The 27,280-nt window shown below is 44.0% G+C and overlaps 3 protein-coding genes and 1 long non-coding RNA gene across 4 annotated transcripts; 2 read left to right on the plus strand and 2 right to left on the minus strand.

The window, feature by feature from the left end:
- Positions 1-12: 12 nt before the first annotated feature.
- On the plus strand, positions 13-13,981 carry LOC124316272 (E3 ubiquitin-protein ligase Rnf220-like). The gene is made up of 10 exons (XM_046782117.1): positions 13-106; positions 567-707; positions 905-1,652; positions 12,226-12,491; positions 12,567-12,815; positions 12,893-13,013; positions 13,082-13,228; positions 13,303-13,457; positions 13,520-13,594; positions 13,664-13,981. The coding sequence occupies exons 2-10, from the start codon at positions 567-569 to the stop codon at positions 13,733-13,735; spliced, it is 1,974 nt and encodes a 657-aa protein (XP_046638073.1). The 5' UTR covers positions 13-106; the 3' UTR covers positions 13,736-13,981.
- A 41-nt stretch (positions 13,982-14,022) lies between these two features.
- On the minus strand, positions 14,023-14,868 carry LOC124316569. Its single transcript, XM_046782584.1, has 3 exons — positions 14,632-14,868; positions 14,345-14,478; positions 14,023-14,279 (listed from the first exon to the last, which is right to left on the minus strand). The coding sequence occupies exons 1-3, from the start codon at positions 14,815-14,817 to the stop codon at positions 14,129-14,131; spliced, it is 471 nt and encodes a 156-aa protein (XP_046638540.1). The 5' UTR covers positions 14,818-14,868; the 3' UTR covers positions 14,023-14,128.
- A 458-nt stretch (positions 14,869-15,326) lies between these two features.
- On the minus strand, positions 15,327-19,960 carry LOC124316720 (tubulin-specific chaperone D-like). The gene is made up of 20 exons (XM_046782666.1): positions 19,916-19,960; positions 19,580-19,867; positions 19,354-19,520; positions 19,153-19,291; positions 18,980-19,091; positions 18,897-18,932; positions 18,616-18,829; positions 18,485-18,548; positions 18,256-18,301; positions 17,963-18,181; positions 17,825-17,858; positions 17,659-17,764; positions 17,404-17,590; positions 17,277-17,342; positions 16,847-17,197; positions 16,613-16,740; positions 16,394-16,536; positions 16,143-16,329; positions 15,813-16,076; positions 15,327-15,734 (listed from the first exon to the last, which is right to left on the minus strand). Exons 1-20 carry the CDS (start codon positions 19,958-19,960, stop codon positions 15,573-15,575), a joined length of 2,958 nt encoding a protein of 985 aa, XP_046638622.1. The 3' UTR covers positions 15,327-15,572.
- A 517-nt stretch (positions 19,961-20,477) lies between these two features.
- On the plus strand, positions 20,478-22,079 carry LOC124316631. Its single transcript, XR_006911879.1, has 5 exons — positions 20,478-20,658; positions 20,727-20,906; positions 21,129-21,426; positions 21,546-21,812; positions 21,875-22,079. It is a non-coding gene; the product is annotated as an uncharacterized LOC124316631 (long non-coding RNA).
- The last annotated feature ends 5,201 nt before the right edge of the window (positions 22,080-27,280 follow it).

Raw genomic sequence — 27,280 nt, forward strand, 5'->3', positions numbered from 1 at the left:
CTAGCGGTGAGATTGGCAACTGCGAGTCGATGGCAACTGGCCGAGTGGGCGGAGCCGAAAATCAGAGCTCGTCGCATGTGCTGCCGGATCAACACGAACGTCTAAGGTGAGTTTGCTCTTCAGTTTTCTTTCAGGCGCTGCAGCGCCCAGTATCTCTCTATCAATCCTGTGCTCGTCAATACTAAAAACGGATCATCTCGCAATTCGCGTCTCTCCTAAATCGATTAGCCCACCGAATTTGATCGAGTGTTTCCGCCGGATCTAGCCCTCCTCCTTTTACGAAAATAGTGTCACCCAGATCAATTGTTTTTTTCACCAAATTCAAACCATTTCGCAAATAGTTTGATCCCACCCAAATCTTTGCCGTGTGTGTCGTTAAATTTTAGTAAATTTCAAATTCCCAAATGCAAGTCGAATTAAGTGTTTAAAATTAAAAAGAAAATTAGAATTTGTAGAAAAATAAAACCAACCCCCGCCGCCATAAATAAAAAAGAAGAAGTTGAGGATTGCCTGTTGAAATGTCTTCATCTTCGGGTTTTTGTGAGCCGTTGCTAAATTATAATCAGATGGAAAATAGCTCGGCTTACCACGGTCATGGCCCGTCTCCGATCCCGACTCATCAGTCTCATCCAGCGGCGGCTCTGGTGGCCTTTTCGCAGGCCAGTAGTCTGAGCGAGGCCCTCCGATTGTCGCGACCCTTTCCCCAGGTGAACAACAACAAACCATCGCCCGTCGCCAAAAAAAATATTTATCAAAAATCATTTATTTTATTATTTTTGCTGTGTCTCTATACATCCCCCCCACCCTTTTAGTTTGACCTTTTTCTTATCAGCGCCGGAATCTTTAGACTTGTAGACTTTTTTTTTCTAAAAAATAATACTGATTGATTTATATTTGTGCACAGGGTTCGGATGGCAAGGATTTAAACAATCCGTTTTCGACTGTTTCGCTTGGCGGATTGCGTCCGTCTGAGGTCGGAGCCGCCGCCGCTGCAGCCGCCGCCGCCGCAGCTGCCGCTCACCACCACGGATTGACTTGGCCGTTTCTCAATCTGCACAATCCGTTTTTCCATCACGTCCCGTCACTCGACCCGAGATTGCCGTTTGGTTCCGGCGCCTTCCGGCCACTCACCCCCGGCGAGGAACTTCAAACTTTGAAATCTTCGTCCTCTTCATCGTCTTTTCATCCGGGCGCCTTTGCCGCCGGATTGACTTCTCCGCATCACCAACAACAGCAACAACAACAACAACAAAAGGGTCACCACCACAACAACCACCAGGGCGGTGGTGGTGGTAATGGTGGCGGTAAAATTGAAAGTTTGCCGTTCAATTTGAGCCGCTACAATCCGTTCAGTTCGGCCATGGAATCATCAATGGCCGCCGCCGGACGGCTTGTCTTCAACTCGAATGGCCAGCGCGTCATTCAAGGCCAGCCGGAATCGCCTTCCAACAATAACAACAACGGAGCCGCCAATGCTGCTGCCGCCGGATCGGCCATGTCGCCGTCGGCTGGATGTGCGGATTCGTCGTCTCATCCATCGTCGGCGGCCTCTTCATCCAACAACAACAACGATGGCCGCGACGCTGCCGGAACGCCCCTTTCGGATGCGGCGACGGAACGATCGACTCCGGACGACATCCGCACCTCTCGACGTGAGTCCCACAATTTTTTTTCCTTCTAGACGTAAGAGAAAAAGAGACGACGGCGGCGTCTGATTGGCTGCGTCGATTTAGCGGGAGGGGGGCGATAGACTGGCAAAGGGACGCCGACAGAGACGGGCCAAGCTCCGCCTCCCTCCACTCCCTCTAGACCTTTTGACTGCGGCCGAGTCCGTCCAATGGGCGACGAGTCTCTCGGTCATAAAGGAAAGTCGCGGTGGCAGACGCATGCGCGTCGCAGCCATTTCATCTTTTTCATCTTTTCTCTGTCGACTTGTGAAATTTGGGCGAAATCAGAAATGACGACCAAGGGATGCGCGTGTAATCCATGCGGAACTGATTGGATGGGGGGTAATATTAAAAATAGATACCACGACATTTAAGAGATGAATCATTTTGAAAAAAGTGTCAGAATTGTAGGAGCAACTCGTTAAAAATCGTAACACGGTCACGTCTCTCTCTTTTAACTCAACTACCGAAAATTTCATCTTTTTTATTGGCCACGAATTTCTTTTGAAAAGGAAACAAAAATTTCTTGTCTCCAACTTGTCGTTTTTTTTTCTTTTTTGATAAATGGCGACACCAACTTTTCCCTCGAAAAAATATTTTTTTTTCAGTGCGATCGTTAAAATAAAATGGAGGAAAAAAAAAATTATTTGACGTGAAATAAAAAGTGACGCGTGACCCGCGCGCGCGCATCTTTTCTGTCGCGTGATATATTACCACCGACCGTTTATTTAAATTTTTGTTGTCACTAAAAAAAATTGGCAGAAAAAAAAAACTGGAAATTCTTTTTTAGTTTTGTTTGCTGGACACTTTTTTTTTTTTGGCAGTTCCAACTATTTTATGATGTCCACCTTCTTCTTTCTTTTCGGGTTGTTGTTATCGTCGGTTTATATTTTTCGGGGCTCTCGGCCGCGCCCTTTTGTCGGCAACAAGTTTTGTGCGGGGTGGACAGTCGGCGCCATCTTTTTATGCACTAGATATCCAAGTCGGCTAAGAAGAAGAAAAAAGGAACCAAACTTCTGATCGTTTTGTCTCATTTGAACGACATCATAAAAATTAAAAAAAAATTTTCTTTGAGGGTTGGCGATGAATCGGCGCATCGACGTTTCTCGCCGGAAAACGACAAAAAGAGTTTCTGGGCCGTCCGTCCGTTAATAACAGTGTCAAATGACAAGTGGGTGTCAATAGATGGGAAAAGGAGGGGGGAAGATTGTTATCCTCCATTTTATACCACTACTGGGTAAAACGACGACGCAAGTTGTTTCTTTCTATTTTCCAGACTTGGAGAAATTCGCCTTATTTGGTGGTAGGAGCCGGCCAAACAAATGGACTCTGGATTTTTCCTTTTTCGGTTTAGTTTTTTTGGGGAAGGCAAAAAGATATCATAATAAAAAGGAGTGGGGGGGGAGAATCATTTTCTTGTTTTCTTCTTTTGCCGCAAAAGTTTTTTTTCTTTCCTTTTTTCACTGGGGCGGCGACTTTGTGTTGTGTGTCGCGCGCGCGCGGAATCTTTTCGGGCTCCTCTCTCTCTGGACAGTTGTAATCCGGCTGGTCGATTCCGCCTCACGCGCAGCCGCAACCGAAAGAGAGTCTCCCTTCGACAACAACAATGGGTCCAACTTGTGATTCACCCAGGAGAAGAAGAAGGAGAAATGCACCGACAAATTGACAGGCGATTAATAAGATTGGCTTGGCACCGCAGGGAATGACTAGAAGAAGAAGAAGCTTTATAACTGTTTTTTCCTTATCTCTTTCTTCTCCCAATGCGTTGGCTGGGCAGCTACCGGTGCCGTTTTCTCTTTGGGGTCGGCACGGTACACACACGGACACATTTCGGATGCGCATAACCCCCCCTCACGGCACCTGCTGTCAACCAGAGTCAACCAGAGAAAAGGAGAGTCTCTTTTTTCTGTTTGTTTGTTTGTATCTTTTCACGCTGTGGGCCGGCCGGCGAGTGCGAGCGGTAGCCGGGCAACTCTTTTTTCCTACCCCCAAAAACGGCGGTCAAAGGCGGGCGCCCACCAACACGGAAAACCTTTCACTTGACATCAGCCCCGTCATTTATCTTCCCCGACCGACGACAGCAGCCGGGCCAGTGAAAGAGAAAAAAACTTCTTCTTCTTCTTTTGTTTCTCTCTTTCGGCAACTGTCGAATCAAATCAAATGAGATTCAATTAACGGAGAAAAAAGGAAACCACCGCAGCAGCTAACCCCTCCATAAATGGAACTTTCTTCCATTTGAATTTGACCAGCCACCGTTTTTCCTTTTTTTCTTATGAAAAATTGGGCAATGATGAATGATCAACTGATTTTTTTATTTTTTATTTTATTTTAAAAGCGGAGATCCGGTTTTTATTTTCTTTCAAGACTATTTTTCATTTTTCAAGAAAATGTGTCGTCTGTCGACTTTTTCCTTTTTATTCTCCCCCCTTTTTTTTTACCTTTTTGACCAAAAAATAAAATAAAAAAATATTTTTTATTTTTACGATGTCCCAAAAGTCTTTGGGTCCTCTAGAGGCTCCCAAAAGTAAAAAAAAATGTTTTTTTGACAAAATATTTTTTTTTTTTGCATAATAGACCATTGGGACTAGAGTCAGTGTCTTCAGGTGCAGTAGAAACACACCTGTGTGTGTGTTGGTCGCCAATTGATTTCCAGCGAAAAATTCTTTTCTTTTAGTTTTGGGTTAAACAGGTGCACAAGTTGACTCTTGGGTGTGTCCAGCAGGATCGAACTAGACAATCGACCATCCAGCTGGTTTTATTCTTTCTAGGCCTCTCACGTTATTGTGTGGGTGGCAAGTGGCCAAGGATCATGTCCTCTTTTCTTCATGGGGTGTTGAGTGGGTGGTGAGGGGGTGAGGGGGGATAATGTTGTGTGCAAGAGATGAAACGGGATTTTGATGGCCGACTATCGAGAAAGTCATAACCCCTCACGGACGACGTGACAAAAAGATCAGGGAGCGTGACTCTCGGACCCCTCCCCACCCCCTCCTCGACAACAACTACAACTACCACCAGCTAGTTGTTGTTGTTTGGGGGCTTGTAGGGGGAGTGGGAGGACAACCGCCGAACATGACCGAACGACTTTTCAAAACGACAAAAAAAGAAGAAGACAAAAAGTTTCCAGTTTGGTTAGGGGGGAGATTTGCGCAGAGAGTTTATCCCTGGTCGACTCTTGTGAATGAAAATGGCCGACGGGGATTTACTAGTCCAACACAAATATAACACACTACACAAGGATCTAATCTTTTTGGTAAATGATCTAAGCGGGTCAGAAAAGAAAGAAAGAAAAAAGGACAATCTGTCCGGGTGGGTTTTTCCCCCCATCAGATTTATCGTCCCGCGTTCCGACTTTGTTGCGGATTATTATTAGGCCCTCCCCCTCTAACTCCCTACCCACCACCCACACAATCTCCTCCTACTCCTATACTCCGTCGGCTGTACAAATGATGACGAGGTGGTAATAATAATAATAATAATAACGGAACTACATTCTCACTTCTCTCACCAGTCGCTGCCTGTGTGTGTGTGATTCTAATCACAAGTCATCCATCTCTCCTACACACACAGCAGATTGCTCTCCCCTCCTCCTTGTTGCAATAAAGAAAAAAACGGGCGATGACGTCATCCGCACCGGAATCGATCCGCACAGTCTCTCGACGTCGAAATGAAAAAATTCCAACGTCAAGTGGAGTGAGATGGGGTAGGGGATGCGTTTGTTCACGCGGGAGCGAAATGAAATTGACCCGAGCTCTGCTATTTTCTTCTTCTTTACCCGCCGGAATGCACACACATATAACCCTGGAGGCTGTGTGCTGTACGCAAGGATTGATGTTCCGGCAGCTGCTTTGATTTTTCTTCCTTTTTATTTTATTTTCAAAAAAACCGCTCGATTGAACGGGGGGGAGATGATTACACACACACGCCACCTTTTAATATATCAATTCGGATACACACGCACAATTCTGCGGGATTGTGTGCGACGGGCGCGATGATTGCGTTAGACATTTTCGTCACCTGCCTGTAGGGGGGGGATTTTCTTTTCATTTATTCGTGAAATGTGTCACCACACCCAAAAATGAACGCAATATCTCAACTAGATTGACACTCAAGTGTCGCAGAGCGTTCAATTCCGGTTGAACGGAATGAAATTGAAGTGGCGCAGCTTCGATTTTCTTTTCCTCCCTTCCATTTCCCTCATTTCGCCCCTTTAAACCTTCCACCACCTCAAACTGTCAAACGTGTGAGCAAAGCGGAAACGTAAATTTCCCACCCACCTAAACGTAATCCCGCCGACCGGGTGGTGGGGGGGACCAACCTGATCCTCCTTTTAACTTTGGGGATTTTCTTATCTGATGTCCAGCCATCGCCTCCCCATGTAATTCCACGAGTAAAGAAGAAGAAAAAATCCCGGTCTAGTATATCCCTCGTTGATTGGCTGGGGGCTTATTGTCTCACGCAACTTACTCCTTATCTCTACTTGACACATACTTTGAGAGTGGGGAGATCCCACCACCCTACGGGAAAAAAACGATCCTCTTTTTTAGAGAGATGGCGGGGCCTATATGTAAGTGGGTGCTGGCCATAACACTGTCGGCCATCACCACCACCACAGACGATGAAAGTGAGGTCATGTTTTATTGATGCGCTCCTTAACATCCAACAACAACAACAACTAGGATCAGGAAAAATGTTGTAGTGGGCGGTGCCGTCCGTTGGCTATCCGCCCCCTCCATCCTGTCATGATGGGGGATGACCGAATCTACATAATATCATAAGAATGTGAAGCTGTGACACAACTTTTGTTTAAAAAACTAAAAATATGATTTTATTCTGCACCGGGTGATAATATCAACATTTTTTTTTCCTATCCTCGGGGTGTTGCGTTTCTTTTTTATCTGATTTTATTTTTTCTTTCGTCGTCGAGAGTTTGAGTTGGTGCAGAGGTAGAGAAATGTCGGCTACCTTGTTTATTATATGATGAGTCGGGAAAAGAATCTTTTACGAGTCCCGTGTGTGCTGTCGATAGACGTCAGGAAAATGAGCCTAGCCCCTCTCTCTCTTGTATCTTTTTTTCAAATGGCTCGTCTTGTTTTCTTTTTATGACGGGATGGATAGAAGAGGAAGAGAAAACGAGTCGATGATTTTCCGAAAGGATAAAACGTTCAAAAAATAGAAGGAGGAGGAAGGGAATATTATATAAATGTAGTCACGCGTGTTGTTGTTGTTGTTGCTCAATCACCTCGTTGTCATCCTAATTCCAACACAAGACGACGAAGAAATATAAAGAAAATGGTGGTAAAATGTTTCCCTTTTTTCTTATTGTCGTCTTTTTTATTTATTTATTTATTCCCCCCCTACCCACCACCAACCCACCCGCGCCCAGTTGACGTTATATGACGACTTGCGTGGCATCGGCAGCAGCGGAAATGGTCGCGGCAATTTCACGCGCTGTCATCGTTTTTCTTTTCTCTTCTCCCCAACAACAACAACAACAACAGCAACAACCAAACGGGTGTGTTGTTATTGTTATACGACTTGTACACCCAAAAGTGAAGAGGGACGACGACTAGGAGTGATAAGTGGTTATCATATCTGCTGGCATGTCTTTCTTCTTCTTCTTCTTCTTCTTCCCAACTCGCAGACGATTTATGATTTTATTTATTCCCCCCCCGACTGTGGAAGGAGATGCAACGAGTTGTGCATGTTTGGAATAAGGAAAACCCAAAATTTTACCATTTGTCGGATGGAGAGGGGGAAGAGTTTCAATAAACGGGAGCGCGCGTGGTCGTGTAAATCGCATCAGGTAACGCTCGGATGCATCCAGCTGCCTCCCCCTCCTCTATCCCTATCCCTGGCAGCACTTGTGTACGTAATAATAATATCAACGACGTTTTTTCTGATATTTCATCTCGTCCTTCTTCCAACCCCTTTAGGCCTTTTTTAGAAAAAGAAATAAGAAGACGTGATTATTATATAACTGAAAGGAACTGAAAAAGAGATTCATTTCCGGCTGTTGGCGTTTTGACTTGGGTTTTTGACTGTCGTTTTTTTTTTACCGAAGGCTGGTGCTCGTACGGTAGCTGAAATCACAGGTGGCTCGGTACTGTGTCCGACATTGTCGCACCTGTTGGTGCGTGAATTAATGACGACCAGTAGCAGCTCACCACGAAAATATATTAAAGTGTTTCACTATTTTTCCGCCTCGTTTGATTTGAACCGAAAAAAACAGTTTGAATCGTAAACAACAAACTTTTCTCTCTTCTTCTCTCTGCGGTCGGTTATAGCACACGCGACGACAAATGGCCGAGAAATAGAAAAGTCAATTTCTCACATGCAAGCGCCCAGCAGTTGCTGCTGCTGCCTCTTACGCGCCTAATTGATTTCAAAAAGAATCTCTCCTAAAATATCTAGAGAGAAAAGGTGACTCTTCTTCTCCTTTGGGCCATTTGTCATCAGGAGAGACGGCCGTAAAGAAGAAGATTTAGTCTAGCGGACGGATTGCTGTGGCCCCTTTTTAAAAAATGGGAAGGCGTATTATTACTACTACTCTTTTTTTTTCGAGTAGTTAAGTTACTATCAACTTCTTCTTCTTCTTCTTTTCAAATGATTTTCTATCCAACTCGATGGACTGAAGGGGGGGAATAACATTAGAGACACCTGTGTCCTCTCTCCTATTTTTATTGAGATGGTTTTTCCTTTGGCCAGCAGCTCTAGTAGAAGAAAAAGTTGTGTGTCCGTTTTCCCTCCTAGTTTTTTGTCCGGCGGATGACGACCTGTCGCCGACGATATGAAGATGAATGTCCGTCCCATTCTAATACCCACGACCATTTTTGATCCGTTTGGGCCGGCACACACAAGACACAAAAAGAAGAAGAAGTTTATTCCCCTTCTACTTTTTCCTCATTTCTTCTTTCTCTGTATGAAAAGTTGTTTCATTCACCAACGGCACTCGAGACTTTCCTCCTCTCCAAGTTTTTTTTAAAAAAGACCTAAAATGGCGGCCGTCGTCTACCACCAAAAAAGGCGAGAGATTCATGTCTTGTATTATTATTAATAAATCCCCCTCTCCACCACTACCACCCTTTTCTATCCTCCTTGTTGGAATATATATACACACAAGTGAGATGCATCCATTCAGCTGGATATCCTGTCTCACCGCACACACTATCAAAATTCTGGCGAGAATTTCTGTCGACTCAAAATGAGCATCTGCTGCTGGGCTTATCACTGGGCTAAACGATTTCAACCCTCCCAACCGGGTGGTAGTGGTGGTGGTGGGGTCGACTCTTTTTTGGCACCCCGTGTTACTACTACTACTACTACTACAAGTCTGCTGACATGTGTATTATTATTATATCTCCTCTCGGATATACTATTTTATTAAAAACTGTTCACCCCTCAGCCAAGCCCAGGCTCAGCCCAGGCGGCATGAAAAATCGTTTTCCGTTTTGTGGTTCCAGGGCCCTGGGCGCGTTATCGCCGCCGATGTTTGTCAATTAGAGAGCGGCTAATTGGCGTTTGGCCCGAAACGAAAGGAGAGAGGAGGCGCAGCACAATCTGTTTTATGATCCAATTTGCCACACATACACACAACTCCTCCTAGTAGCAGCTGCTGCACAGCCAAAAGCGGAGCTGTAGTAGAGTTTTGTTTGATGTCGTCGCTGGCGTTTGCTCTCTCTCTTCAATCATTTCACATTGTGCGCGTGCTGCTCGCTCGTTGTTCGCTAGCAGCGGCCACTCTTCTTTAACCCCTTTGATGATTTCTCAATCCTTTTTGGCCGCTGCGCCGTTTTTGATGAAAACATTCCGTCCGTCCATCCATCCGTCTGCTACTCACAAAGGACAATATCTGCGAGGCCTATTAAACGGAATGATAATTACATCCCCCCCTGTAGGGTTTGAAACTGATACAATTTCATCGATCAAATCTCTGGTTGTAGTTATTATTCCACATCGAGTCCGTTTTGGTATTTTAATTTGACATTTCCAGGCCGCCCTTTTTTCATTCAAATCTTTTTTTAAAAGAGAAAAAAGAGAACAAAGACGCTGTGGGTGGTTTACCCGACGGAAGAATTTTCCAATAAATTTCTTTCTGTTCCCGATCCGGTTGGAATATTGAAAAATGTAAAAACTGGCCAAAGGAATTCCTCCTCTGTTTTTTAACGATTTCTATGACTAGTTGAGCCAATAATCATAATCGTCTTATTTATTCGACACAAGAAATAAGTAGCGAAAACAAATTCACTTTGGTGGGGGGTCTCTCCTACTCTCCAATCAAAACTCTCCCGCTGGGCCGCTATACGGCCGCAAATTTACGATCTAGAAAATCTGGGCAGGGTTTTCTTTTGTTTGTTTCGCTTTCGGCTTCGTGATTGGGAAAATTCTCCGCTTGTCAAATAAACATTCCATTTGCCACAGCACACAGCTAGGTCCTAACATTTTAAGAATCGATCTAATCCTAATCAGCTAACTTAAATGATGGCCGATGAATCAGCCCGGAAAAGATTTCTTCTTTTTGATGAAGTCGAATCCGGAATCTAAAAAAGAACCGGATGGAAGAAAACGGTTTTCATTGAATTATTCAGGTGTGATGGGCCGCCTTTTATCTGTCACCAAGCCCCAGTCCAGGCCAACTCTCTCTCTCAACGGTCGATTGAATCGATAATTTGACGTGATGGATGACTCTACTCTTCCCCCCTGAGTAAAAAAAAGGTGTGTTTTGTGTGTGCGGTGCCAGTTTAAAAGTCAGGAGAGCTTCCGCTTTTTTCTTTTTCTCTTTTGTTATAAAGAGGAGAGGGGGTCTATATCAAATCGTCAGTGATTCTTTTGTGCATGCCCAGCCAGTTCCACCTTTTCAACAGTTTGACTTTTTGACTGGACCTGGACCCAGTCAGTCAGAGAGAGAATCGGTGTCGCTTATTTGTTAAAAAGGGCACCGTGCAATTGTTTGACACTCTACAAAAGACTCTCTCCCCTCTCCACTTCTTTTGCCCCCCATCCATCGACTCCGTGTGTATCTAAAGAGCTTTTTCCCACTTTTTCTCTGTGTAATATAGAAGGGCGAATCATATGTATAGACACCCTACCGTGTTGTTGTTTGTTCCTCCCAAAAAAAATAGTCGCAGACTTTTCCAACAGATCCCCTCGGATGACTTTCAATGCATCCACCCCATTATCCTTCATTTTGATACTAAACGGCCATTGAATATCAAAAGGTTCTCCCCCCTGCCCGGCTGCTGGATGGGGAGAGACACGCGCAGAGTCCTTCCTCATTTGATATCCGATTGGCTTCTTCTTCTTGTCATCTCTCGCCGACTTGCGCCTTCACCTGGAACACGCACATAAAGATAAAATGTACTTTTTGGGTTGGTTTGAGATTTAAATATGTAACCCCCGTGAGAGAGAGAGAGACGACGACACGTTATTTGATCCGGTGGCAACTGAAATTTCCCACCATGAAAATGTTTGTCCTTGTTGTCCTTGTCGTCTGTAATCCAAACGAGCTGTGCGTCGTCCACCCTTTAGCGTCGGTAACGGATACCCCGGTCGGTCGGTAGTTGGTTGCTAGTTGTTTCAAGGGGGTGCACCGTAAAAGCCAATAGGTTTACCACACACAAGTCAGATGATACTCTTCTTCTTCGTACACCTTGTGGCAATGCCGAAAGTTGAAACAACAGAAAAATATGAGAGACACTCTTTTTTCTAGCTTCTATTTTTTGGGTTGGTGGGAGCATTTTGATACCCACCAAACGGTGAAAATGATGTCTGATGAGGACGACTCACGAATCTCCTCTTTCACCTTTTTTCATTCTCTTCTCCCTGGCCTCTTTCTCGTGTCCAGGAATTTTCCTGGACACCAAAACCTTCTCCCCCGAAATAGAAAAAAGGAAAAGCGGAAACGGCCATTTTCACTGGGATCGTTACAATTGTAACAATTTACTGCAATTGTTGTCTATCCTCCGCCTTCTTCCGGCGGAATCACCAAGAGAAGAATGTCGGCGCGGGCCTAACACACACACACACATACTTGACGGCTGTGTGTTAGATCGGTGGGGGCCCACCAGACCAAATGGTATTAGTTCAAAAGTGGACGGCCGTGTGTGTGTGTGTTGTTTTTGGTTCTCCCTTGTCTCGCGCTGTGCCGGCCCGGTTGGCGGTCTCCTTTTTTCCCTTCAGATCCAAAACCCAATAGAAATCGACTTTTTATGATCTTTAAGGGGAGTCCGTCTCTCTTCCTATGGGGGCCGGGGCCCAGCCGCCGCCAGGACTTTTCTGGACTGGACTCTCGGATATGATTATAGTAGTAGTCTAGTAGTAGGCTATAGTAGTTGGTACTCCATGCTGTGATTTGAACCGGCGGCGGGAATATTTAAAAGACTATAAATCTATATACTACACAGTAGAGATATTTTTATTTATTAGAATATTATCCGTGTGTGTGTTCGCTCGGCTTCGATTGGGAATTTTTTGTTTCAATTTTTTCAATTTTTCGTGTTGTGTGGCCATCTAGCGGTGAACATTTTCATGACTGAAATTGTTTTGATTTATTTGATCTTAGGCCGGAAGAAGTCTCCACTGGATCCGTCGTGCTGTCCCGTTTGCGGCATCACTCTGCGATCTTCCGACTTGGAAGTTCATTTTGTACAGGAACTGGAGCGACTGGAACGCGTTTCGCGCACTTTCCGCTCATCTTCGCATCATCATCACCATCACCATGGATCGAGCGGCGGCAGCAGCATCAGTCCGTCGGGCTCTTCCGGCGCCATGTCGGCCCCCGCCGCCACATCCCAAGTCCAAAAACGTGAACAAGATACTCGTTGGGAGGTAATCAAACCAATTTAAAAATTCCAGTGAAATTAACAGGAAATTTTATTAACATGAAATTTTAATTATTTTTAGACTTTCCATCGCATTCGAATTAATCGAACGAATCGAGTCAGAGCTAAAGCTCGAAAGCGTCGAGCCGACGAACGTGAAGACACTCCCGAAAACGGCCATCACCATCCGCATCTCCACCACGGCGCAATGGGCGGAGGCAATGCCGGAAGTAGCTCTGGAAGTTCCAGCACTCCGTGCCCCATTTGCGGCCAGCGCATGTACGGATCGGCCGAGGAATTGAATCAGCACGTTGTCCAGTGTCTCAGACGGGCAAGTTTTTAAAAATTCCTCAATTTTTCATTTTTAGAGCAAATTTGTTATAATTCATTTATATTTGATTTAATTAGAATGGAGAAGACGCTGATGAAGATGAACCTTTGGATGTCGAAGGTGACAGTTACGAAGAATACGAATGGGCTGGACAACGACGAATCAGGGCCAGCACCATGTTAGAAGGAGGTTTTGGAGGTGTGTTTTGAACATTTAAAGTTTAATTACTTCAATTAATTAATTAATTGTTTTTTAAAATGTCAAAGGTGTCGGTATGCATATTTGCAAAGCCGGTGATGAAGAGACTGAAGACGTGGTGGTGGACGGTGACGACACGGCCGCATTCGGCCAGCCGCAGTTCAACGAACACGACATCCAGACAGCCGCAGCTGATCACACCTCCCAAGAAGAAGGTACAATATAAATCAACATTTGATCAAAAACCCATTCAAACAAATGACAACTAACAATTGGTACTTATCAACAGGCATAATAAAATGCGAGCGAGATGCTCAGATGTCGTCGGCTTACAAGGAAACGGATTCCAAAGATCACATCATCAACGCGTTGAAGAATCGCGTTTGTGATTTAGAAGAAATGAACAAAGAAGCCAAGCAGAAAAATCGCTGTCTCATCTGTCTGGTAAATTCAGAAGAAATTAATTAAACCTTTAAACATTTTTCTAATTCATTTCATTATTACAGGGCGATTATAGACAGCCTGTAGTATCCACTTCGTGTTGGCACGTTCACTGTGAAGAGTGTTGGCTTCAGGCATTGGTAAAATTCGATTGTCTTTTGTGTCACCAACTGATGTTTAATTGGAATTTGTTTAAATTAATTCAACAGGGCAACAAGAAACTCTGCCCTCAATGCAATTTGATTACCTCGCCGACTCACCTCAGACGGATTTACATGTGAATTTCTTAATGTGATGGTGTCAAAACAAATTATTTTGGGTTCTCATAAGTCACTGAAGAATTTTTTTCAAATTCAACATTTAAACTCTTTAATTATGATTTTTTTTGGCCAACATTGTTTTTCCCCGAAACTTTTTCTTCCATCATTTTTCTCTCTCTCTCAACATTGTTTCCTTTTTTTGATTGGGTGTGCGTATGTACGCGTGTTCTCTGTTGTTCATGTGTAAATATAGTAGGCTTTCTCGCAGTGCTTTCCTCCAATCATTTGGTTTTTCTCCTTTGTCTCCATTTCAATGCCAGGTAGAACTTGTTTCAGTCTACCCTTTGGTTAGTTTATTTGTATACACAAAGCATCCTCTACAAATTGTCTTGTTTCACGTTTTTAAATCAACTTTTAAATGATGATCTCGTAATCACCCAAATCTTCTTCTGATGGCAGCACAACGGTGGATTCATCTACGTAGTTGGGGTCAAGCAGAGGTAGTCCCTTGGCCTCCCTTTCTCGAACAAGCAGGTAGGCTTCTCGCTGGGACCAGTCCCTCAAACTGAAACAATGTCAATGTTGTGTTAATCATCAATGGCGAGAAATGCTTTCAGTGTGATGACTTACGCGTGGTCAGGCCCATACATGTAGGCCAGTGAACCGATGACAATGCATAGTGTGATACCGAATAATGAAAAAAGGTGGGCTAGTGCAACATCCTCAGTCTCGTCCTGGGTGGTGAATCCATAGGTCATCCATTTCTGAAAGAATAAGTCACAAATTACATGAGAATTCCTGAAACTGAGAAAATCGAAAACATCTGAATACAGCCCTTCCTCTAATTTCGTACATAATGTAGGCTGCTACTCTGCATTTCTATTCAAGGAATTATACAAGAAAATTATTGCTAGTACCTTTCTTGCCGAAGCAGCAGCGACGTCGATGTCGTGGGTAACTTTGTGTGACGGGATTTTTTCTGTGACTACAGCTGTTTCATCCTTCTTTTTGGACGTGGAAATACAACGATTGCCGAGTGCAATAGGTCGAAGATAATTCCTCAAAGGGCCTGCCAATCTTCCAGATCGAACAACGAACGCCATTTTTACCAGAAAATTTCTCACGAACACGAAAAATTTCTGCTGCAGACGACAACAGTGTTCGCCACCTTACGACGAAAATTGTAAGTAAAATTGCTGCCACCTAGCGCCAAAATTGAGTAACTTTCCTCAAAGTCTCAAAGTGGGGCAGTTTGGTCTGCAACTCTGCATAGTGAACAACGTTTGAAAATGGTAATTTCTACTTGTAGTCTTTACTGCTACCAATGCGCCTAGTCTCCTTGGAGAGGTTCCCGAAGGGCAGATATTTTCATTCATTGTGGATTTGAAGTAAAATGTCATTTGTATATATTGTTGTATGGTTGTGTTAGTAATTCCGATCTCTTGCTGTGCGCGCGAGTTTCCCGATAGAGGTCGCATAATTTCATCGGGAGTTGCTGTCCTTGGTTTCAAAACCTGAAATGTTTAATTGCTGGGTGTTCGGAGGAAACCGCTATCACGCTTGATCAGTAAGCCCCGCTCGGCAAGACTTGCGATTCACCAAAAAAGGCAGCTTTAGTGCAGCCAAACAATCGAAATTGAATTTCCCATAAATGAATGACACAATTTTGGGTGGTTATTTAATTTTAAATAAGCAAATAATTTGAATGAAAGGCTAAGAATTTCAAGGATTCAAAGTCGGTGGAATGAAAAGTGAGCGAAGCTGAGTCTTGACGGGCTTCAAAGCTTCGACGTCTTCGTCCCAGTCAGTGTCGCTGGGAATGGCCAAGATGTCGTCTTGGTGATTGGCCAACGACGGGCTAATATCTGTCAGAGTCAGCAGCGTCTCGTACGGCCGTGATTTTACGAACGCGAGGGAACCGATTCACTAGCAGATTTAACAGGTGAATGATTGATTTATCGAACGTCACTTGATCACCTCTGAGTAGGTGACAGTACAAATCCACCGACGATATCAACAACTGTAAAAAAAGATGATATTCAACAGTCTAAATAAGATTTCTAAATATTTAAATTCGTAATTTAATTTAAATGAATACTTTTAACGGTTTACCGCCATTGGTCATCTCAGTACGAATCAAGGTCAACAGCGACCGTGACATGGATTTGAAAACGGAATCCAAACATCCGGACGACAAGAGATGGTCCAGGAAGTTGAAAATGTACGGCATCAGTCGGACACTATTCAAATTCTCTTGAAACACGTTTAGAATATCCCGGGTGACCAAATTCAGTTCATCCAATTTGTTCTCGGCCACCAACTGGCGGAGGTAACTCATGAATGGAGCGCTGTAACTTTTAACCTGCGAGACAACAAGTTAGGTTATAAGCAATACTCGAGGTGTTGCTTAATAAATGCAAATGCATACCAAACTGTCCGTGAGACTGCCGATGCTGGAAACAAGTCCGGTGATGACGGCTTTGCGGTAAGTGTCGAGTCGCATCACCTTCATCCACAAATCGAAACATTCCTTCTCGGTCGAAATGTCCAGCGGAGGCGGTGGAATGATGGAACGCAATTCTTCCAACTGCTCAATGTGAGGAATGGTGGGATCACTAAAACAAACATCAATTCGTTAAAGGTATTATAGTTAAGAATTAAGTTGTTTTCTGTAAGTACCAGTAGACGAGAGAAGAAAAGAAGTTGGGGGCCAACAACCGGTTACGACGGATTTGTTCCGTCGATTGTTTAGCCACCGCATGCAATACGGAGCGGATCAGGTCAGCTTCAAGTAGGTCTGGTTGCGAGGTGTTGGTCAATACCTAAACAACCTGTAGAAATATTCAAATGTTTTCTTTCGATTTATTTTATTTGAAATAAAAGAATTCTAAACCGAACCTGAATAGAATACATTGCCGATTCACGGACGATAGCTCCAATATCTCCACGGCTATCCACCGTGTAATCTTCAAAGCCATCGATGAATGTGCGGAATATTCCGGCCAGTGTCACTTGATCAACCCCACCTGTGTAACAATAAATAAAATTGAGACTTATCTCAAAATAAATGAAAATGAGGCCGTCTGTCATTTTACCTGGGCTGGATGGGGCGATCCCAACGGTTGTGCAGACGAGCGAAAGAGCTGTCAGAGCATTTTTTTCGAGATTCGGCCCATTGGAGAGTCTTGTCGGTGATGAGAGCGCAGGTGCACAAAAGTTGGATGACTTTCTGCAAGGAAACGGTGAGGAGGAAGCGAGGCATTGAGCCCAGGGCTAGTGCGTTTCCTACTCTCGCCTGTTGGTTGTTGCTCGTCACCTCGGGTAGGAAATGGTTCAACAAGGCAGTGAGTTTCTCCACTGGCTGATGCCGGAAGTATTCGCCAATCAAAGCGGTGACGGCGCTGATGGCCGATTGCTGGACATTTGAATCGGCTGAAGCGAGACACTCTCGTAACGCCTTCAACCAACGGTCGACTACAGCGTCTGGCAACGGGAAACCCCCCCGAAATTAGATCTTGGATGAAATGGCAAACGGCTATGCGCATTGGATCGCCGCCGTAACTCCGCCAGAAACGCTCCTCCAGGATGTCGATACAAGTTTGGGTAATGGATTCCATCGCGGCATCACCTAAAGGATCGTGAAAACATTGTAGAAATAATTCAGTAAGAAATGACCAGCGGTAACTGACCAAGTTCATCTGGCAGACGACGTTGATGGTCTTTTGCCACTTGACAAAGAGCGCTGATGACTTTGCCACTGGCCAAAATGCTTCCGTGCCGTAAATAAAGTTCAGGATTTGTGCAGCGAGGAAGGATCTGAGTAGAAAGAATCAGTTTCATACTCTCCGGATCGAGGAACGTCATTTGATGCAAGGCCTGAACAAAAATTCTGATTAACAACTGAAGTTAAATGAGCAAAGTTCAATTGCACCACCATGCCATACCTGAGATGTTAGCTGTCGAATAACCGTGTCCCAATGGATGGCTTTACGATCCACTAAATGCTGGATGAGTTGCGGCCGGTACTCTTCGTATTGCGCCACGAAAAGACTGGAGAGAAAAGAGAATTGTTATCAGAATGAAATGAATTTGAAACAGAATGAAACTCACCTGAGTTGGAGGTAGGCATTTTTACGTAAGCGAACTAATCGCAGGTGGTCAGAATGTCGATGCCGTGAGGAAAAGTGCCCTGTCGACCGACGTGTTCCTGGAAGGCAGAAGCGGCAGCCCGTCAGCAGTTGACCTCACGATCGAACACGGTGGTGATGACTAGGGCTTTAGCCAACTGATGGACGAATGGCTGGAGCAGAGACGGGTCGTAGGATCGGGCCCAGCAGAGGTAACAAGCGGCATCACGTACAGCCGAGCCAACGGAAAAGTTACCGCGTAACTCATCGTACAGCATGGCCTGCTCCACAAAAGACAAAACAGAAGACAATCGCTGGGGCAACAGCAATCCACGACGGGCTAAAAATGAAGAAGAGGGAGACAATTTGTTTTTAACAATCAGATATAAGCTTGAACATTCAAGACAATTTTACCTAATTCGGCCAAAGCCAAACATCCTCCGTGCCAGGCCATATCCGACTAAAAAAGACGAAAAAAGTTCCATGATCGATTCAATTACCTGATTAATAATTAATTCGTTGTAATAATAATAGTATTGTTCAGTGTTTTCTATAGAGATACATGAATTACTGAATGTAAGCCACACAACAACAATGAATAAGGCTGATTATTATTACGTCTTCATATTAATATTAAGCTAACCTGGTCGGCAAAGTTCTTTGATAAGCGACTGGTCAGCCGCCCAATGCCTTTTGCTGCAGAGTACCTGTAAAAAATAAGATTTTCATGACAAAGGAATGCTTTAAAAAATGAAATCGATTTAAATTCAGTACTGGACTTCACGGTTCTTGTCTCGGAGGGCTTGCAGGATCTCGTTAAGTACTTCTTCGATTTCTTCCGGCACGTCGTAATCGTGGTCATCTTCATCATTCACCGAAATAGCTGCTTTAGTCTCAACGGGTTGGCTCTGTTGCAGATTGGCAGCTAATGATCTGCTGCCCCGCTGGTATCTCCAAGAGGCAACTCGAGGTTTCAAGAATATCAAACCTGCCATTCAGAAATACATGAAACATTTTAATTACTTCCAGCTAAATGAATCGAAAAAGGGGCTCACCTATTCGCTGCGTCAGCTTCACCAACGGTTTCTTAACTGTATAAGCAATTCTGACGGTTGGAATTTAATCGTCAGGATTGTACGCAGCACAGCATGTGCATGCTCCATCATTTGTTCTCTTTGCCCATGTTTGAATACGCCGGCCAACGTTGAAAGAACTCCTTTTTTGAACTGAGCACTATCTTTGGTAAGAACCTGTTGGAAATGAAAACAGTAAGCTTGACAGTTATTTTCAAGTTAAAAAAAAAGGGCAAACCTCATGAGCCCAATTGATGAATCCTGGTAGATAGGAATCTTTGACATCAGGCCTTGTAAGATAGATTGCCGATACATAAAAGGCCATGTCCTGAGCTTTTGTTGTCCCAGCCAGGTATTTCTTACAGACATTCAGAATTCTGAAAGAAACTTTAATCATCTTAATTCAAAAGACATCAATATTGTTTAATTTTGTTCTTACCTTTCCATGATTGGCTCTGAAGTGCTGGTGTCAAATCGCTGAAGGTGGAATGGGATTTTAACTACAATGCTGAGCCAGAGAAACAAGCTGTAATGAGTCTCCCATTTTAGTTGCACACCATGGTCTTGGTTTTCCAAGTAATGTAGCAAAGGCTCCAGATCGGCAGTCTAGAAAGAATTTTGATTTAGACGATTAGATCACAGGGAAAATCTATATAGTACATTACCTCATGAGGAAGATGTCTTGCTACAACTTTGTAGCCCCTGACTTTCGATATAAAGTAGAGGCATCGGAAGGCCACATGTTTCACCTCATAATCCAGCACTTCCTCTCGAATGATGTTGATGATTTTAGTGAGTAGTCCATCGAGGTGTGAATCGATCAAATGTAGTTGCTCTTGGTATTGATCTAGAATGAACGAAAACCTTTGCCAGTTTCTCTCCACTAAACGAATATCCGTTTGGTTTGTCTGATGTTGGGCTGACGTCCTCAGTTCGTCAATGAGTTTTTCAACCTCCGAGTGCTCAGTAAATGATTCTTTTGAGCACCCAAGTCAAATGACATCGATTTCTTTTTCGGTGCACTCATCTGCAACTTCAAGAGTCATTTTGCGAAAAGGATTTCGTGGCAATAGATTTAACCTTTTGATTTCTCAAAAAAGTTGTCAAAGAAGAAGAAGGTACGAGATTAAGTCGTCTGCTTTGTTTTTATTTACCAAGTTGGAATTGTGGCTGCCGTTTATTTCTTTTTCATTTTTTAAATAATTTAATAATTACGAAAAATGGAATGCTATGGCATGAAAACGTTAACAGAAAATTTTTATCCGTAATTTTAATCCTTAAAATTCTTTCCCGAATTAGTTCTTTGTAACTTAAGAAAACTCAAAATTCATCTATTGCGCTTGGCAGGCGAATTTCATTCATCTCCAAAGCCATCTATTGAGCTTAGCAGGCGAATTTCATTACTCAAAATCCATCTATTGCGCTTGGCAGGCGAATTTCATTCATCTCCAAAGCCATCTATTGAGCTTAGCAGGCGAATTTCATTCGTTTCCATTTCCATTTTTTCCTCCAACCCCACCAACCCCAAAATGCCTCGCCCTAAATCCCTTCGGGAAATTAAGAATATAAAAAGTGTAAATTTTTTGTGTTGTGCATTAACAAATAAAGAAGCCAACTATTTCCATCTGATCATGTGGCCTGAAACTGCTGTTTCCCAAAATGTCGTCTATTGCTGTGCTTTCATCACATCACATGTAGAAATACTTCACAACAGTAAAAGTGATCATGTTGGTGTAACCCTAAGGTTAAACATTTAGTTATTTGATGACCTTGTTTCTGATATTAATGGAGATTTTATTCTTCTATTTACAGCATGGTGAAGTCTGAGTTTCTTCATTGCAGTCCAATGTGCTGTGCAGTGTGATTTGTTGCAGCCAGCTGGTGAAAGGTGTTCCTCTTGCAGACTTGCTACCTGTACCGCTTGTAGCTTTCGTCACATACAGAAACACTTATAAACAATCTAAAGTAATTAAGTTGATCAACTTTTTTACAGTAAGACAACACATTTATTTTGTTGATGACTAGCTCTTTGCTTTATATCTTTTGACTTTTCAGTTAAGACTGTTCAAAAAGCTTGACAACTGTTGATTCCTTTGTAATGTTTTTAAAAGTAATTCTTAGAGATTTCTTAGTTTAACTATGCTTCTGTTATTTTCTTATGTTACACGTCAATTTGTTTTCTTGTAGTAATTGAGTTTTTATCCCTCCAAGTAGGATTAGCAGCTTCTTAAAAGGTCTGGGCCTCTTTGTTGCAGTCCGATGTGTACATGAATTCTGTGCAACCAGCTAGTGAACAAAGTGGTGAGCTGTTCCATGCAGACTGCAGTGTTCTGGTGTCGTTCGTTCATTGAACTATAGACCGTTCAGTCGTTCCTTTATCGTAAGAAATCTGACACGGTGTGTAAAATTGTTTCCACTAGGTGGCAAAGAAGGTCAGCATTTCGTTCTTGATGTCGAAGACTAGTGACATCTTATTTTGTGCTTCTAAATAAGTGCTTAAAAATTGTGTAAGGTACTTGTAATCTTTCTTTGTTTTTCTCTAGTTTAGCGTACATTTCAAGTAAATCCTTTTTGGTATCTCTTTTACATTTTAAATTTGTATTGGTTCATTTATGTTCTTTTGCTTTGTAGATTTCCATGGTCAGTTTGTTGTTTGAGCTGTTTATGGTGTTGCTGTTTGGGGTGCAGTGGTTTTGCTGTCATTTTCCAGTTGAAAAATGCACTGAAATAGAGCTTGTGCAGACTTGCAGTTCAACATCACACTTAAATGTGTCATTTTTCTATGTTGGTGTCCGTGCAGTGTTGATTAGTTGGGTAAAATAGTCAAATGTTGCCTGATGGCTGTCGGGCTTATTTTGTCGATATGTCGTCTCTTGCTACCTGTACCGCGGCGTTGAGGTAATGCGTGATGTGATCGTTCAGTTATTGACTTTTAATTAAAAGCTCTATTCTTTATTCAGTTTAATCGTTTGCTGCCGTTCCATAGACTTGACCCATTGGTAAAACTGAGGAGAGGTTGCTGGAATTCAAGACTCGTCAACAAATTATGTAGATGTAGACAAATTACAAGTGCATATCTGGGCTCCCTTCTTTTCTGTGGCCCCGTTTCCCTATCTAACCACTAACCAACGCCCGCCGGTGGTCACTCACCCGCTGTGAAACCAGGAGGAGGGGAGGGCTCTGGTCGAACGGGGACTTGGAAGGCGCATGATCCGATGAAAACTTTTGGAGGGTCATGTGTCAAACCCGGAATTAGTAAATTGCTCGAGGTCGCGAAGCGACCGAAGAGCAGTTATGATTGTATGTATAATAAAGCGAGACCTTAACTTATAGTGTTGACACTTGTATTTAGCCCTTTCAACGCAAACAAAAACAAAAGAATAACGATATGGTCCGCCTCAGGACCTCAACGCCCCCTTTATCCTCAGACCTTTAAGGCTCGGGAAATCTTCTCAGGGCCGCTGATCCAAAAGAGTAGGCCAACTATTCACCTTTTCTGCTGGTTACTGCCAAATCCTCTTCCTCTGAAAGGAATGAAGAAAAACGATTAATAAAGTTAGGAGCGGGTTGGGGGGGTACCTTAACCTAAGTTAAGGTCTCGCTTTATTATACATACAATCATAACTGCTCTTCGGTCGCTTCGCGACCTCGAGCAATTTACTAATTGCATGTAAATCGCTCGACCTTAACTTATAGTGACTTCAAAGCACGTTAACCAGCCAAACCACTGGCACCACCTAGCACATGGCTAGCCACGCTTTCTTTCTCGATTGGCCGACTGTAATGCTTGGCGAATACGCTTTCGGACGACCAGTTGCCCGAACGCAAAATTGTTTCGATTGATAAACCCGTCGCCACCGCCTTAGATGCGGCCGCCCCACGGGTGGAATGCGCTGAATAGATTGACGTGTCAATTCCTGCGTCGCCCAGAAAATCTTTGATCCATCTGGCCACCGTTGAAGCGCCGATCGGAGCGTGGGGGGATTTAATACTTAACATGAGATTAGAGTTAGAATCCTTCCTGAACTTGCGTGTTTCTTTACAATAACAATCAAGACACGAGACTGGACAGACGTTTGACAAAACCGTGAGCTTTTTTAAGGAGAAGATCGCTCCTGCTGAGCTAGGTGTCTGCGACTTTCTGAGCTTTGACAAGGCGAACTTCACTGCCGGCCCTGAGAAAACCATAGACGAAAAATCAATAGATGCGATCTCCGAGACCCTAAACAAGGAAGTGAGAGCCAACAAAATTACTAATTTCTTTGATAAAACTGTTAGGCTCAACCCGCTATCGGGGCCTAGCGACTGGATATAATCCAAAACTGTATCTGTGCTCCAAAACCCAGTATACTTTGGTTTGGGAGGGGAAGAATTAAAAATTCCTTGCATCAGTTTGACAACCAGAGGGTGTTTACCTACATCCCAGCCCTCTATCTTTTCCAGCGTACCGGACAACATTGACCGATACACATTTATTGACCTGTACGCTTTACCTTCTTCGAAAAGATCCGATAAAAATTTCAAAATCAAATTTAGAGTAGGAGACAAGGGATTTTCACTCCTCTTAGAGCACCAATGGAACCAAACGTTCCAGGCACTTTTGTAAGTAGCTGATGTGGTTTCGCGATTGCTGGCCAGGAGTAATTGCACCACTCCCTCCGAAAGGCCTCGGTTTTCATATCGTCGCCTGATAAGGTCCATGCGGCCAACAGGAGGGACCCTCGCACTAGGAGTGGGTGGCTGGTGCCCGTCGCGTCCAGCAACAGGTCCTCGCTCGGTTTCAAAATGCGGGCCGGCCGACAGGACAGCTCCAAAATCGTTGGCCACCACGGCTGGGACGGCCACACTGGGGTTACCATCAGCACGTCCGCTCTGTCCCTCCTGATCTTGATCAAGCATCGGTGGATCAGATTGAACGGGGGAAACGCGTATCCTTTCAGATTCTTCCAATTCTGAGTGAAAGCGTCCAACGCCACCGATTCCGGCTGGGGTTTCCAGCTCATAAACCGCGCCACTTGCCGGTTCCAATGGGATGCAAATAAATCCACTTCCGGTGCCCACAGTTCCGACAGCTGGGAAAAGATGGACGTCTTGAGTTTCCAGTCGCTGGACTCCCGTTTCCATCTGGATTGCAGATCTGCGAGAGAATTCAATATTCCAGGGAGATGAACTGCGTGGACCGACATTTTTCTACTCTCGCACCAACACATAATGTCCGCCGCTATATCGTTAAGACTTTTCGAACGCGTCCCTCCAGCTTTGTTTACATAACAAACGGCCGTGGAGTTATCCATCATTAAACGAATAGAAATTCCCTCCAATTGACTAGTGAAGGCTTTGAGAGAGTATAATGCCGCGAGAAGCTCTAATTCATTGATATGCCTCAGCCTATCTACTTCCGTCCAAGGGCCCCTTGTCGAGACCCCATTAAGCACGCCACCCCACCCTGAGTTTGATGCATCCGAATAGATGGTCAGATCGGGATCCACCGCCAACATTGGCTTTCCGTTACATTTAATCAAATTAGCAACCCACCAGGACAAATTGATTTTAGAGCCGTTGTCTAATAAAACCAAAGAATTTAAATTATTTTCGAACCGGACGCCACCATCAATATAGAGCCTCTGCAAATCTCTATAATGGGACTGGGCAAAAGGAACGGCCTTGATCGCCCAAGCAAAAAGACCGAGGACTTTAGCAATCTCCCGTAAAGGTGCGGAACTTTTCGACAACAAATTTTGACACAGACGAATGATTTCGTCAACTTTTTCCGTGCGTAAGGAAAGCGACAGGTTACGCGAGTCTACAATTAACCCCAGGAATTCGATTACTTGGTGGGGGGTGCCGATAGATTTCTCTACATTTATCACAAAACCACATTTTTCTAAAAGCTCCGTGGCAAACAAAAATTCCCGCTCCGCCTCCTTTTTGCAAGAATTTAATAGCAAAATGTCGTCTAAATAGATGACAAGACGAAAACCTTGGGACCGTAGGAAGGTCACAATAGGTTTAAGAATTTTAGTAAATAAAAAGGGGGCGGATGTCAGACCGAAGGCTAGCGTTTTGAATTGGAAAAGTTGCCCCCCCCCACCTGATTTGAATAAACTTTCTGTCTTCTTGGTGAAGAGGCACGGTAAGATATGCGTCCTTCAGATCAATTTTTGTAAAAAAATCGTCGGGACGAATGATCTCTTGTAAAGAACTAACCCCTTCCATCTTAAAATGAGGGGAACAGACAAATTTATTTAAAGCTTTCAAGTTTACTATCGGCCTAAACCCACCCGATTTTTTGGGAATAATAAACACCCCACTGACAAAACATTGCTCCGATTCTTCAACCGGCTCAATAGCTTCTTTTCTTACAAGATCCTGAATTTCTTGATTACAGAGCGCCCATTGACTCTCCCCCATTTCCATGTTACTTTGGTTACGAGCTTGAAACGGGCTCGCCAAAAACTCTAACTTTACACCCTGACTGATGCTTTGTAAGATCCATGGATCACTCGACAAACATTTCCAGGAATCAACAAAATGTCTTAATCTACCTCCCACAATGGGCGGAGGATCTAAGGAATAATTAGGCAAAGATAAATTTTCCGACCTGATTGAGTGGTTTCCTCTGCTCCTGTTAAAGGTGCCGGATGATCCGCCGTTATAGCCGTTGCTATAGCCTCCTTGGCCGAAATTTCCTCCACGATGAGATCTTGAGGAGCCACGATAACCGCTGCTGCCCGCTCTAGGCCTTGATGACGAGCCATGGCTGCTACTAATGCTTCTAAGAGTTTGGTCGTCTGTTGCCTCCTTCACCATGTTCTTGATGAAGTGTCGACCAAAAAGCGAAGCGCACTCCCGCGGCTTGAAACGGTGGGGCTCCTTCAACAAGGAGAGAAATTTCGGATCCGAAACTTTCAGCAAGTTTTCCCGTCGGCTGGTAGTCACATTGTGAAACGTGTGGCCCCAGAGACGCAGGGCCGTATCCGCTGCTTCTGCCAATGGAGAATCTTTCAAATCTGCGGATTCCGCAATTTTTTCTCTCAGGAATAAAAGCGGACGCGCCACATCCAAAATTTTGTACTGTTCAGCTTTCAGGGACCTTTCCGTAGCCTCCGCCTTGGACATCTCTGGAGTTTTAATGTCTTTGAAGCGGCGCGAAAAAGAAGAGTCTACCTGGGGACAAACTAAATCAAAACCAGAGTTAGGGAAACTCGGAATGAAACTATCACGAAGATTTCTGGCTTCCGGCGCGCTTAAAGAGGTTGTCATCCAGTTCCTGAAGACCTTCATTCTCTTCCTGGCCACCGTGAATTTGAACTGCTTCGATTCTTGACCCGGCGGCTGAACTGGCTGCCTATCTCCTGGCTGATCCTCTGCTGGCTGCTGCCCATCTGCCGGTTGTCCATCTCTTGGCTGATTTTGTTGAGCTCGCCGTTCTTCTGACTGCTCTCTCCTTAAACGATCTTCTTCCACGATTCGCTCCAACCTTTCTCTAGACCGTTCCCTCCGTTCACGCTCCAACCTCTCCTGTTCTGCCTCGTCTGGAGCTCGAGATCCGCGACGTGGGCTGCGAGAACGATCCGGCCGATCTTGGGCTGGACGACGCTCTCGTTTTGAACGACGAGAACGGCGAGAGACTGAAGAATCACTTTCCGAAGATGACGAAGTTGAACTATCTGACGGCATGACCGTTTTGCGTAAGAGCCGAAAAGCGTCTGAGGATAAAGGGGGCGTTGAGGTCCTGAGGCGGACCATATCGTTATTCTTTTGTTTTTGTTTGCGTTGAAAGGGCTAAATACAAGTGTCAACACTATAAGTTAAGGTCGAGCGATTTACATGCAATCCTAGTATGACTACATCTCCCCGGAAAAACTTGCCTCGTACTTCTCTCTTCTTCTCGGTCCAGATAAATATCTCTGGGGGCCGTAGACATGTCCTATAACAGCATGTGCGAGTTAAAACAATGCATCCACTACCCAATGAAACAAAAAGCCATGGTTTATTTTTTGTGGAAATCTCCGTCAGTCAAGTTACAAAGACGATGCAGATTTCCGCAAAACTCATCCATCGCTTTCTGTCTCATTGCCGCAGCGGTAGTGGTGGGTTGCGTTTAAACTCGTGCAGTAGTAAACCGTCTTGAACCGGACGCTCTGTTTATTGAAAATTTTGAACACTTTAAAAAGAAAATAAAATTAATTTATACAGTGTGTTATATTATTTTTTACATTACATGGTTAAGGTTAAACATTGGTTTATAGGGTCAATGGTATAGATTTAAGGGTCGGTAGGTGTATGTTTTCGCGGTTTGAAGGATTGGAATATGTTTGTGGGGTTTGGAGATTAATTGGTAGGGATACATTTGTAGGGTTATA

The sequence above is a fragment of the Daphnia pulicaria genome, chromosome 12, assembly GCF_021234035.1.
Source record: "Daphnia pulicaria isolate SC F1-1A chromosome 12, SC_F0-13Bv2, whole genome shotgun sequence".
In the NCBI taxonomy this organism is placed as follows: Eukaryota; Metazoa; Arthropoda; class Branchiopoda; order Diplostraca; family Daphniidae; genus Daphnia; species Daphnia pulicaria.

Excerpts from the sequence above, each read along its gene's own strand:
- LOC124316272 (XM_046782117.1), top strand. The coding sequence starts at position 567 with ATGGAAAATAGCTCGGCTTACCACGGTCATGGCCCGTCTCCGATCCCG. Across the intron at positions 708-904 it reads TGTCGCGACCCTTTCCCCAG|GGTTCGGATGGCAAGGATTT; the intron begins GTGAACAACAAC and ends ATTTGTGCACAG. Across the intron at positions 12,492-12,566 it reads AACAAGATACTCGTTGGGAG|ACTTTCCATCGCATTCGAAT; the intron begins GTAATCAAACCA and ends AATTATTTTTAG.
- LOC124316569 (XM_046782584.1), bottom strand. The coding sequence starts at position 14,817 with ATGGCGTTCGTTGTTCGATCTGGAAGATTGGCAGGCCCTTTGAGGAAT. Across the intron at positions 14,479-14,631 it reads CTGCTGCTTCGGCAAGAAAG|AAATGGATGACCTATGGATT; the intron begins GTACTAGCAATA and ends TTATTCTTTCAG. Across the intron at positions 14,280-14,344 it reads ATGTATGGGCCTGACCACGC|TTTGAGGGACTGGTCCCAGC; the intron begins GTAAGTCATCAC and ends ACATTGTTTCAG.
- LOC124316720 (XM_046782666.1), bottom strand. The coding sequence starts at position 19,960 with ATGACTCTTGAAGTTGCAGATGAGTGCACCGAAAAAGAAATCGAT. Across the intron at positions 19,521-19,579 it reads CAAGACATCTTCCTCATGAG|ACTGCCGATCTGGAGCCTTT; the intron begins GTAATGTACTAT and ends AATTCTTTCTAG. Across the intron at positions 19,092-19,152 it reads TCATCAATTGGGCTCATGAG|GTTCTTACCAAAGATAGTGC; the intron begins GTTTGCCCTTTT and ends CATTTCCAACAG.